General features: G+C 35.0%; 1 protein-coding gene across 4 annotated transcripts in view; it reads right to left on the reverse strand.

The window, feature by feature from the left end:
• ATRX (ATRX chromatin remodeler) overlaps window positions 1–13,873 on the reverse strand; it is a 321,152-nt gene that overhangs the window by 157,977 nt on the left and 149,302 nt on the right. For all 4 annotated transcript variants that reach the window (XM_025985028.2, XM_025985027.2, XM_025985025.2 and 1 more), the window contains 2 exons: window positions 8,385–8,487; window positions 6,805–7,023 (listed from right to left, as the gene is read on the reverse strand). In XM_025985028.2, the coding sequence (XP_025840813.1) occupies window positions 6,805–7,023; window positions 8,385–8,487 (322 nt within the window). The remainder of the gene's footprint in view (window positions 1–6,804; window positions 7,024–8,384; window positions 8,488–13,873) is intronic.

Raw genomic sequence — 13,873 nt, forward strand, 5'->3', positions numbered from 1 at the left:
CAGTGGTTGAGCATCTGCCTTCAGCTCAGAGCATGATCCCAGGGTCCGGGATCAAGTCCCACATCGGGCTCCCTGCGTGGAGCCTATTTCTCCCTCTGCCTCTGTCTCTGCCTCTCTCTGTGTGTTTCTCGTGAATAACTAAATAAAATCTTTAATAAATAAATAAAACAGAAATTATCAATATATTTGAAAGAAATTAGTAAAATTAGTAAACTAGTGATTATTTATGTATGGACATGATTATATTTTTTTTTATTAACTTTTATTGGTGTTCAATTTACCAACATACAGAAAAACACCCAGTGCTCATCCCGTCAAGTGTCCACCTCAGTGCCCGTCACCCATTCCCCTCCAACACCCGCCCTCCTCCCCTTCCACCACCCCTAGTTCATTTCCCAGAGTTAGGAGTCTTTATGTTCTGTCTCCCTTCCTGATATTTCCCAACATTTCTTTTCCCTTCCTTTATATTCCCTTTCACTAATATTTATATTCCCCAAATGAATGAGAACATACACTGTTTGTCCTTCTCCGATTGACTTATTTCACTCAGCATAATACCCTCCAGTTCCATCCACGTTGAAGCAAATGGTGGGTATTTGTCGTTTCTAATTGCTGAGTAATATTCCATTGTATGCAGCCACTCTGGAAAACGGTGTGGAGGTTCCTCAAAGAGTTAAAAATAGACCTGCCCTACGACCCAGCAATTGCACTGTTGGGGATTTACCCCAAAGATTCAGATGCAATGAAACGTCGGGACACCTGCACCCCGATGTTTCTATCAGCAATGGCCACAATAGCCAAACTGTGGAAGGAGCCTCGGTGTCCATCGAAAGATGAATGGACATGATTATAAAGGTGGAAAATTATCAAGAATCTATAAAAGGGCTACCAGAACTAGTTAAGAGAATTTAGCTAAATCACAGAATACAAAGTCATTAAATCACTTGACATTTCATTTATCAGGACAACAGAAAACATGAACTACTTAGGGATAAATTTAGCAAAATATATGTTAGATTTGTACAATGAAAAGTATCAAACACTGCTAAGAGAAATCAAAGGAAAACTAAATAAATGGAGAGACATACTATATTCATGTAACAAGGGACAAATACTGCTAAGAGGTCACTGATATAAAGATCCAACACAATCCCAATAAAAGTTCCAGAAGGATTCTTATGAAAATTGGCAACATGATACTAAAATATAATTTATATGGAAATGGAAATAACAGTTAATAGCCAAAACAATTCTGAAAAAGTAGAACAAGGAACGCCTGGGTGGCTCAGCAGTTGAGCACCTGCCCCTAGCTAGGGGTGTGATCCGCGGTCTCAGGATCAAGTCTCACATCAGGCTCCCCATGGAGAGCCTGCTTCTCCCTTTGCCTATGTCTCTGCCTTTCTCTCTGTGTGTCTTTCATGAATAAATAAAATCTTAAAAAAAAAAGTAGAACAAAGTTGTAGGAGTATCTGATATCAAGATTTACTATAAAATATAAAGTTATAGTATCAAAGTATGTGTGGTTTTAGTTTAAGGATAGAAATATAGAGGAACTGATTCACAAATATGTGATAAGTTGATTTTTTTACAAAGATCCAAAGTAATTACATGGAGAAATAAGTCTTAAAACAAATAATGCTAGAATAACTTACTAGAATAAAATATAAATCTTCACCTATATGTCACATATAATTAACATGCTAAAATTAACATGAAAGAAATCACAAACTTAAACTGAAAAGTATATGATTTTGAGAAGAAATCAGAGAGGAAAATATTTGCAACTTTGGGGTAAACCAAGATTTCTTAAATGGGACACACACGTGTGCAACAGAAAGGAAAGAAAAATTAAAACTGATAAGACTCCATCAAAGTTCAAAACTTCTGCTTTTTAAAGTTTTGAAAGATACCACTAAAGAAATAAAGAGAGAAGCCACAAAGGAAAAATATATATAAATCTGAAAAATTACTTGTATACAAAATAAAGATCATGACTAAATAAAAAGACAAAAACTCCTTGCACACAAAAAAAGAACAAAATATCTGAATGAACACATCACAAGGATATATAAATGGCCATTAACCCCATGAAAAGATGTTTAACCTCATTAGTCATCAGAAAAAATGCAAATTAAAGTAACAATGAAATAACACTACACATCTATTAAAATGGCTGAAATTTAAAAATAAAATAAAATAAAATAAAATAAAATAAAATAAAATAAAATAAATAAAATAAAATGGCTGATATTTTTAAAACTGCCAATAACTAATATTGGTAGGACATGGAGAAATTGAATTCCCATATATTGCTGATGATAATTCAAATTGTTATAGCCACACCAGAAAACAAAGCCAATCATTAATCTAAATAGGATTATATATGTTATAGAAATTAAGTCAATAATTAATAACCTTCCAAAACAGCACCACTGGTGGGTTTACAGGTAAATTCAACAAACATTTAAGGAAGACATTATACCAATTTTCTACAATCTTTTTTAGAGGATAAATCAGAGAGAACACTTCCTAATTTATCAGGCCATCACTACCCTAATACCAAGACATGATGTGAAACTACAAATCGGTATCTCCCATAATCATAGGTGCAAAAACCCTCAACAAACTGTTACCAAATAAAATCCAAAAATGTATTAAAAGAATTATACACCATAACCAAGTAGGATTTATCCCAGATATGCACTGGTTCAACATTCAAATATTTACATAATGCATCATTATCAACAGGCTTTAAAAATCACATGATCCTAACAACAGATGCAGCAAAAATCCAGCACCCATTCATGATAAAAATTCACAGTAAATGAGAAATAGAGGAGAACTTACACAACTTGATAAAGAGTACCTACAAAAATCCAACAGCTAACATAATACTAAATGGTGAGAACTATAATCTTTCACACTAAGGTCAAGTAAAGGCAAGGATATTCTCTCACTATTCCTTTTGAACACTGTACCAGAAATTTTAACTAATGCAACAAAAAAGAAAAGCAATTTAAAAAAGTACACAGATTGGGAAGGAAGAAATAAAACTCTTTGTTCACAGATGAAATGATCTCATATAGAGAAAATCCAAAAGAACTAATGAAAACAATCTAGAACTAATGATTACAGCAAGGATGCAGAATATAAGGTTAATATACAAAATATAATTATTTTCCTATACACCAGCAACAAACAAATGGAATTTGAAATTAAACATGCACATACCATATGGCCCAGTAATACCACTCAAAGGTATTTTCCCAAGGGAAACAAAAACATCTTTCTACAAAAAGACTTGTATAAAGATATTTATAACAAATTGATCCATAAGCCAAAAATAACCCAAATGTTCATCAATTAGTGAATAACCTGTAGCCTATCCATACATTGGAATAGTACTCAAAAAAGTACCTGAAACACATAGATAAATCTCAAAATTGTTAAACTGAAAATTACATAATATTCTATGTGATTTCATTGATATGAAACTTTTAAAAAGGCAAATATAATCTACAGTGATAAAAGTAGATCACAGATTCCCTACAGCTAGGTATATGGGGTTGAGGACTGACCAAGAAATACTGATTAAAATTTTCTACATCTTAATTGTGGTAATGGCTACTTGGAAATATACCTTTGATAAAGTTCTCTGGTTGTGAACTTGATACAGGAAATACATCATACATAATTGGTGGCTATACAAAACTATATTAAATTTCTTGGGAAAGCTTACTTAAGCAAAACCATTGCAAGTGGCTCAAAATGGTGGAATGAAATAGTTCTTTACTGAAATGATATAATAGAACAGAAACGTTATAATCCCACAGGTTAAAAAAAAAAGGAAGATCCTGGCAGAAACGAACTATCAACAGAGCTGTGAAAGCTAAAAGGCATATGGACAAATGTCAAATGACATAACAAAATAAGGCTGAAACTTATATTCCTGTAGTGAAGAAAACCAACAAGAATCACATATTTTATATTCCTCAGATGGTTAAGGAAAAGGAGGCACCAGTTAACACAAATAGTTCAGGAGAAGTGTGGAGTGAAAGCAGGAAAATTGGTTGAACAGTCAGACCTACCAGATCATCAAATTAGTCCGTTATTAAAGTGAGGTGACTAATCCACTTGAAAAATTCAGGGAAGTAAGGTGCATGGGAAAGTAAGTATCTAGGAAATAAGAGATCCAAAACAAGAGGTGGGTGAAGAAATTCCCAGAATAGTAAAAGTAGATAAAACAGACCAGATTAGAATGGGGGGAAAAGGCCCCAGGTGTCATTTCAGAAAAAAACTAAACTGATCAATCATCTGATGTATTAAAGTTACTGAGGAATTTTAGGATTTTACTAAATAGGAAATTCAGTAGTCAAAGATATACGGAAAATAAGACAAAAAAATCCAAAACATTATTAACTCTAGGGAAAGAAAAAAAAAGAATATACATACGAATGTAATCATTACATACTATATATATATATATATATATATATATATATATATACACACACACACGTATGTGTGTGTATGAGATATACATGCAATATACACTATGCAGCCCTGCTGTGAATATTTACATAGTTACAGTCATGCAAACAGCGACAAATGATTGCACCAGAACTGTGGAATAACCATACTAAGAGAATGAGAGGAGGAAAGGGTCTGGCAGGCAGTATATGAAAACTAAATCCATAACTATCATATAATAATGGTATTATCTAAAACAGAAATAAAGAAATAGCATTATAAGCATATCAAACAAAAATATATAAGTAAATGCAAAGAGTAGCTAGAACTGAGTAGTCTGGGTAAAACAGAAGACTATTGTTTTTTTTCAATGTAGCCTTATGGTAATACTTGATTTTTAAAAAGCACATATACTCAATTTAGTAAACCAAAAAATTAATTAGAAAATAAACATTATAAAAAAACTAAAAGTACCTGAAACATGTTAATATATATGTAAATTATGTGAAATAAAAGGGAGAGGAAAATACAGCATATACCACATCCAGTGACAGCAGTTATATGAAACGCATGTATGTATACTGATAGGATCAGAAGAAGAAAATGATAAATAGAACTTTAATGTCTATTTATCAAATGCTATTGTTTAAATTTTAAAAATAAAATTTAAATAACATCACAAAGAGAGACAACCTCTTTTAGAAGTACCTCTAGGTAAGACGCAAGAGGTATATATTACCACCCATAAGTTTTGTTGCCAAAAAAGAACTAAATCTAAATCTGATCAGAACTCTATATCCGGGGATCCCTGGGTGGCGCAGCGGTTTGGCGCCTGCCTTTGGCCCAGGGCACGATCCTGGAGACCCGGGATCGAATCCCACATCGGGCTCCCGGTGCATGGAGCCTGCTTCTCCCTCTGCCTGTGTCCCTGCCTCTCTCTCTCTCTCTCTCTCTCTCTCTCTCTCTCTCTGTGACTATCAAAAATAAATAAATAAATTAATTTAAAAAAAAAAAAAGAACTCTATATCCAACAGTTTATAGGACATATTGGAGAGCCAGTGAAAATACACCATAGGAATGTGACCAACAAAGCTCAAAATACAGGAAATTCTACACAAATAATCCAGCTTTTTAAACACATGTACTATAAGAAAGAAAAAATGCAAAACGGAAATCTTTATATTCAAAATAAAAATAGACTTATGAGGTATAACATCTAAAAGCAACATGACCTATAGCAAGACTTTCTTATTATCCTAATTCATACCAACTATTTTTAAAAACCACTAATATGTGGGTACCTGGGTGGCTCAGTTGGTTAAGCATTCAACTCTTGGTTTTGGCTCAGGTCATGATCTCAGGGTCATGACATGGAGCCCTGCAGCAGCTGCACCAGCTCTATGCTCAGCGGGGAGTCTGCTTGGGATTCTCTCGCTCCCTCTCCCTCTAGCCCTCCTCCCCTACCCCTGCCCTGTCTCTCTCAAATAAATAATAAATCTTTAAAAACCACTAATATGTTTGTGAGGAAAATGAAGGAATTTGGAATATTAACTAGATATTTGATGATACTATGAAATTAATAATAATTTTAAGTGTAAAATGGTACTATAATAATGTCGAAAGGGTCCTTATCTTTTGACAATATATTCTGACTATATATAGACAGAATGCATGATTTCTTAGACTTCTCTAAAATAATCTGAAGAGAATAGATAAAATAAACTGGCCATGTATTGGTAACTGTTGAAGCTGAGTTATATGGTACATGGAGATTTATAATACTCTGCTTGTACATGTGCTTGACATCTATCACAATAAAAAGTTTATTTAAATAAATCAAAATATTTTATGAATTTAAGCAATAATATTTAAACATTTTCTACCCCAGAAAAACACACTTTGGTGATCACTCAAGAATCTCAAGCCTTTTTAAGTATCTAATTATATTAATATAGCCTAATGAAGATTTCTAAGTTGCATAAAATAGGGGTACCTGGATGGCCCAGTCAGTTAAGCAACCATTCTTTATTTTAGCTCAGGTCATGATCTCAGGCTCATGGGATCAAGCCCCAAGCTGGGCTCTATGCTCAGTGCAGAATCTGCTTGTCCCTCTCCATTTGCTCCCTCGTGGCATGCATATGCACACACACTCTCTCTATTTTTAAATAAATAAATATAATCTTTAAAAAGAAAAGCTGCATAAAATACTAATAGGGAAAAGCAACTATAATTAAAAATGTGATTACAACATGCTATTCTTAAAATACTAATATCTGTGTGTGTGTGTGAATCTATGAAAGACACATTTTTTGAAATTCTAAAAAACTGGTTTACCTCTCTCAATTTTTCCCGCTCACGTTCCCTCTCAGCAATACGTTTTCGCCTCTCTTCCTCTTCCTTAAGAGCATTTTGTGTCTCAGTTCTTAGTTTATCATCTTTAAGAATCTTTCTAATTTTCTTTCTGCCTTTTCCAGGAGACTTGGAATCATCATTTTCATCTTCTTCTTCTTCTTCTTCTTCTTCATCATTTTCTTTATCTTCTTCAGAATTACTCTATGGAATTTACATGACCAGAGGTAAATACCACAAAGTTGTCTAATTTACCCATTTCATATTCCAATAATTAATATACCAAGAAAAGGTAAAAGAAAACATAATTAAAAGCTTTAGAATTATACTTTGCAATAAAAAAGAAGATTAAAAAACAACCCAGAAAAGGGGGCAAAGGAACAGGCAGATATGTCTCCAAAGAAGATACAGAAATATCCAATAATCATGTGAAAAGATGTTCAATATTACTTATCATTAGGGAAATTTAAATCAAAACCACAAATGAGATACTATCATGCACCCATTAGGATAGCTATTAGAAAAATAAAAAAATAATAATAAGTTTTGGTGACAATGTAGAAAAACTGGAAGCCTGGTACACTGGGAAAACAAAGTGATGGTGCCTCAAAAAGTTAAACACAAAATTACCAAATGATTACCAATGCCATAAGTCAGGTTATAACCAAAATATTTAAAAGCAGGGACTAAAATATTTCTACACCCACATTCACAATACTATTATTCAAAATACCCTAAGATGGAAACAACCCAAACGTCCATCAACAAATAAATGAATGAATAAATATATATATATATAATGAATGAATAAACACAATGCAATATATACATATAATGGAATATTATTTAGCACTGAAAAGAAAGGAAATTGTGATACAGTCTACAACATGGATGAACCTTGAAAACACTGTCAGTGAAATAAGCCAGACACAAAAGGACAAATATCGTATGATGCCACTTAATATGAAGTACTTAAAATAGGCAAATTCATAAATAAAGAAACTAGATGAGCTTACAAGGGTCTGGTACAGAGTTTTAAATTTTGAATTTAATTAAGACCCCTGAAATGTACACTTAGAAATTGTTGAAAGGATCGTTTAAAAAAAAATGAATCTTCCCTCCCCACAGGAGAACAGTGTCAGAATGAAACATATTACAGAGAAATTCTACTTTACATAATCTTATTTATATATATGAAATGAATTTGCTAGCATCATTTCTGAAATAAATTTATTCACACATGAATCATTATTCGGAATAAAATGTTTTATGTCTTCAGAAAATAGAATAATTCTCATCAATTCTATAGCACCAAGAGTATAAAATAATGAATAAGAGCAACTTAAAATTTCCATCAGATTTAGTTAAGGAACAGAAAAAAAATCAATAATGTGTCATACTATTTTTGCATATTTATACATTCAATAAGTCATCCTTCCACAAAGGTGTTAAAATATAAATAAACCAGCAAAGTTAAACTAAGGAATGGAATGCAGAAAAAGTAGTAACATATTTACTTCTACTCTACTGTAGTTGTAACTCAAGCACATAATAAATGTCATTACCTTGTTTTCACTGGATGAGTCTTCTTGAACCTTAATGCGTCGCCTTTTCTTTTTCTGTTTATAACTCCGCTGATTCTCTTCCAACTCTGCTTTCTTTGCAGATCTAAAGAACATTTAAAATGCAAAATGAAATACCTTATGACAAATTTCCTTAAATTAATTACATACTATTCTACAGCTAATTTACCTTTGAGTACATTCCTTAAAAAGACAAGGAAAACAAAAAGCAAAAAAATCTTCACTTGATAACCCTTAATTTTAATCCAATGATCAACATTTTAAGTTTTTCAGAGGGGAGGTTTAGCATCAGTTACAAGATGGATGAGGATACCTAGGTGGCTCAGTCAGTTAAGCGTCCAACTCTTGATTTAGGCTCAAGTCAAGATCCCAGGGTCATGGGATCCAGAACCATGTAGAGTCTACGTTAAATTTTCACTCTCCCTCTCCCCTTCCCCCCACTCACTCTCTAAAATTTTTTTAAAGATGGATGGAGGGTCTTTAGAAATATTAATAACCAATATACAAATGAAAAATATTCACCATTCCTTAAAAAAAAGGCAGATTATAAGGGCTAGATACTACTTTCTTCATATAAGTGCACATATATTAAAAAAAGAAAACAGTAACAACAGCCATTGGCAAAAAAGTACTTCTGGGCTTAGAGGCTGGTAAACAGTTACATATATCGAGACAGCACATTCCAGGCATAAATAACAGACATACAGATCAATGAAAGAGAAATATGAGTCCAGAAATAAAACATTATATTTGTGATCAACTGATCTACCACAAGGATGTCAAGAAAATGCAAGAGGTAAAAAAAACATCTTTTTAATAAGTAGTACTGAGACAACTAGTTATCTACATGCACAGGAATGAAGTTGGACCCCTATCTACCTAACATAATATATAAAAATTAGCTAAAAATGGACCAAAATACCCTTAAGATATATGTTCTATGTAACATACTACTCACTATTTCATTGTTGAAAAAGTGAGAAAATGGTTAATTACATATTATGCTGCAGGAAGGAAAAAAATGACTTTTATAAGACAGTTTGAAAATAGGTATGACAAAAGGGAGTTACCATGGCGGAATAGTAAAAGGACCCTAGGGGATTGTATAGCCCCTCAAACACAGGTAAATAATTATCAAATCATTCTGAAGACCCAAGGAAAGACCTGAAGACTGAAAGAAGAAACAGCACAATTAGAGGGAGAGAAGAGGGCACATCCAAGAAGAAAGTGCAGAGAGGTGGTTTAGGGGAGAAATGGATCATGGGTGATGCAGAGGGGAGGGAGCCCTGGTCAGAGAGAAAGGTGAGAGAGGGTAGAGCACACAAGGATGTGCAAAGAGGATAGTCCCAAAAGCCATAGGCTGGGAAAATGAAAGGAGCTGATTTTCATGAGTTTTTGGAAGCAGGGAGCTCAAAGACTGGAGTTTTAAAGGTCCCTGGGCTTGGCTGAAATAGACTTGAAAGTGCTGCCCTGCTCTTAGAAGACAGGAAAGCAACTCACAGGCAGATGGCATGATCTGAGGATTGCCTACAGTGCACTGGGAGAGATTGTTCCCTCTTGGGAGAGTGCATTTATGAGAGGTGGCATTGGATGTTTGGGGAGAAAAGAACCAGCAGGAGACAATCCCCATAAACTGCACACCTCAGCATAGGCACAGACACATAAGAGGTACTTCCTGAAGCAGCAGGCCCTGGACAGTATATGATTCTTTTTTATAAAGCCATTTCTCGCAGAAGCAAGAAATGTGACAAGCTTTTCTAACACAAAGAAAAAGACCTAGATGAATGCCAAGACAGAGAAATTCATCCCAAAATTTATAAATCTCGAGGCAGACTTATCGAAAACAAAAGGGAAAGGATCAAAATAAACAAAATCACAAATGAGAGAGGAGAAATAACGACCACAGAAAATACAACTGTAAGAGAAAGTTATGAAATATTCTGTGCCAACAATCTGGGCAATCTGGAAGAAAGGGATAAATTCCTAGAAACATATAAACTATTAAAACTGAAACAGGAAGAAAGAGAAAACTTGGACAGACCAATAAGCACGAAAGAAATTGAATGAGTAATCAAAAATCTCCCAAAACACAAAATCTTGGGGCAGATGGCTTGACAGGGGAACTTTACCATATGTTTAAGGAAGAGTTAATATGTATTCTTCTCAAACCATTCCAAAATATAGAACTGGAAGAAAAACTACCAAATTCATTCTAGGAGGCCAGTATTAATCTGATATCAAAACCAAAGAGGCTCCACTAAAAAAGAGAGAATTACAAGTAGGCCAATATCCCTGATGACCCATGGATGCAAAAATTCTCAACAAACTACTAGCAAATCTAATTCAACAGTACATTAAAAGACTCAATGACCATGATCAAGTGGAATTTATTATTCCTTGTCTACCAGGGCAATTCAATATTCACAAATCAACATGATAAACCACATTAATAAAAGAAAGGATAAGAACTATATAATCCTCTAAATGGATGGAGAAACAGCATTTGACAAATTACAGCATCCACTCGTGATAAAAACCCTCCACAAAGTAGGGATACAGAGAATATACTTGAAATCATAAAGGCCATAAATGAAAAACCTACATCTAAGAGGGAGGGGTAAGATGGCAGAAGAGTATGGGTCCTCAACTCACCTGGCCCCAGAAACTTACCTAGGTAACTTTCAAAACATCCTGTACACTTATGAACTCAACCTGAGATTTAAAGAGAGAACAGCTAGAATGCTACAGAGAGAAAAGTTTTCACTTCTAACAAGGTAAGAAGGTGAAAAAAAAATCTAAAAAGAATAAGGTGGGAGAGAGGAACCTGGAGTAGCCGGGCTAAAGTGGAGCATCAAAACCTCAGGGGCAGGAAAGCCCAGCCCAGGAGATGTGGGAACTTTAAAACCCACGCTGGAGTTTTCCCTGATGGAAAAGTGTTTAGCAGGGAAATTGGGCAAAATAGCAGAGGGATAGTGAAGCCTCAAAATTCCCGGAGTCACTGTAAGAGATGGAGTACCTGGGGAAAAGCTCACTGCAAACCACGGTCCAGTGTTGGTAAAGGGCTGGAGAGCTGCAGCCCTCTGGGGCTTTTGGGAGAAGCGAGTTGCTTAGGCGGACCAGCTCCACATGGAGATGGCTGTACCCCGTTCCCTTATGGAAAGACATACGCGGGAGTGCAGATACAGCAGCACAAGACCCGGATTCCAAGCTGCCCAAGTGGATAAAACCAGCGATCCTTCTTTACACCTGGGACAGGCAGAAGTGGGAGGGCACAGGAAAGCAAGAACTTTCCTGCCGCTGGGCGCCTTACAGGCTATGCAGATCAGTGCAACTGCACCTGCACCTGCCCCCAAGAGCACCTAGGCCAGTGAGAACTGGGATACTGCTGTTAGTTACTCCTGGGGAGCTCAACTTCAGAGCTAGAAATCTGGCTGCCGCCATTGTTTTTCCTCTTTGTTTCACCTTGTGCCTGCAAGAGGCGGGGCCTCTAGGGAAAAAAGGCCTCACAGGATAGAAAGCTCACACTGAACCCAGCATATGGCAAAGGGCAGGGCATCTCCACCCAGGCACAGACACCTGAGAAACAGCACAACAGAGCCCTCCCCCAGAAGAACTGCTGGAAGAACAAGGGAAGAGCAGGTTCATTGACCAAGCAGCAGTGGAAAGCTCCAGGACACAGGGAAAATACTATATACAACAACAGGATCCTTTCTGTTTTGTGTGGTTTTGTGGGGGGTTTTATTCCATTACAACTAGTTTTTGTATCAGAAGAAAATTTCCGATATTCTTCCCGTTTTCTCACCTTAACTACAATATTATACCAGCTCTTCATTTTCAAGTTTTTTTTCCATTTTCACTTCCATATTTCCACAATTACCTGTCTTAGACGTATTTTTCACTTCTAGATTCCCTTCAATGTATTCAATTAGATATACAAGATATGCATATTTGTTTTTGTGTTTTTTTGTTTTTTCTCCCTCATTTTAAATTGCAATGGTGGAAGTTAGTACATTCTGACACACGACCAACATACATCCAGAACCAAGTGGAATACCATGATGGTTCATTCTGTGATCTTATAATCTCTCTTCCTTCCCATTCTGCTCCCCTCTTTTATCTTTTGGTGGTGAATGTTGGAGCTTTATATAAGTATTGCTGGTTTATATAAATTTGGGATTGAGCATCTTCTAACATACAAAACAAAATACAATCAGAACCGAAAGGATCACCCTCTAAGACCTCTCAGGTAGACTACATTCTCTCTCCACTACCACTTCCTCACCACCATCATCCCCCCCTTTTTCTTCTATTTCCTCTTTTCTTTCCTATTTTAATATTTTTCTTTTTTCTTCTCCTATGTTTTTGATTCTTGGCTTTTTATTTTTACTACTTTGTTTTAAAATTTTTCACTTTAGTGGTCCTATTATTTTATTTTCTTCTGTTCTCCTTTTTTATTTTCTGGTATCTGTCCTCTTTGAAATCATCTAGGGTGTACTTTACTACAGTCTTGGTTGATATTTTTGACTCCGCCCACTCATACACGCACTCTATATTGGACAAAATGACTAGAAGGAAAAATTCACCACAAAAGAAAGAAACAGAAACAGTACTCTCTATCACACAGTAACAGAACTTTGATTTAAATACAATGTCAGAAAAATAAATAAATAAAATAAATAAATAAATACAGTGTCAGAAATTCAATTCAGAAGTACAATTATAAACTTCCTGGTGGCTGTGGAAAAAAAACATAAAGGACTCCAGAAACTTCTTTACTTCAGAATTGAGATCTAATCAGGCTGTAATTAAAAACAGATTAAATGAGATGCAATCCAAACTGGATGTTCTAATTACTAAGGTTAATGAAGTGGAAAAGAGAATGAGTCACATAGAAGACAAGTTGATAGTAAGGAAGAAAGGTTAGGAAAAAAGAGAAAAACAAATAAGAGCACATGAGGAAAGGCTTAGGGAAATAAATGACAGCTTGAAAAGGAAGAATATACATCTAAATGGGATTCCAGAAGAGGCTGAGAGAGAGAGGAGGGACCACAAAGTATATTTAAACAAATCATAGCTGAAAACTTCCCAAATCATGGGAAAGAAACAGGCATTCAGATCCAAGAGATAGAGAAGACCCCCCAAAAATCAATAAAAACTGTATAACACCTCAACATTTAATAGTGAAACTTGCAAATTTCAAAGATACAGAGAAAATTCTTGAACTCGTGCAAGACAAGAGATTCTTAAATTAAATGGGAAGAAATATTAGATTAACAGCAGACCTCTCCAGAAACCTGCAAGGCCAGAAGGGGGCTGGCATGATAAATACAGGGTAATCAATGAGAAGAACATGCAGCCAAGAATACTTTATCCAGCAAGTCTTTCATTCAGAATAGAAGTAGAGAAAAAGAGCTTCCAGGATACACAGAAACTGAAAGAATAAGTGACCACCAAACCAGCTTTAAAAGAAA

This window comes from Vulpes vulpes, chromosome X, assembly GCF_048418805.1.
Source record: "Vulpes vulpes isolate BD-2025 chromosome X, VulVul3, whole genome shotgun sequence".
Classification (NCBI taxonomy): Eukaryota; Metazoa; Chordata; class Mammalia; order Carnivora; family Canidae; genus Vulpes; species Vulpes vulpes.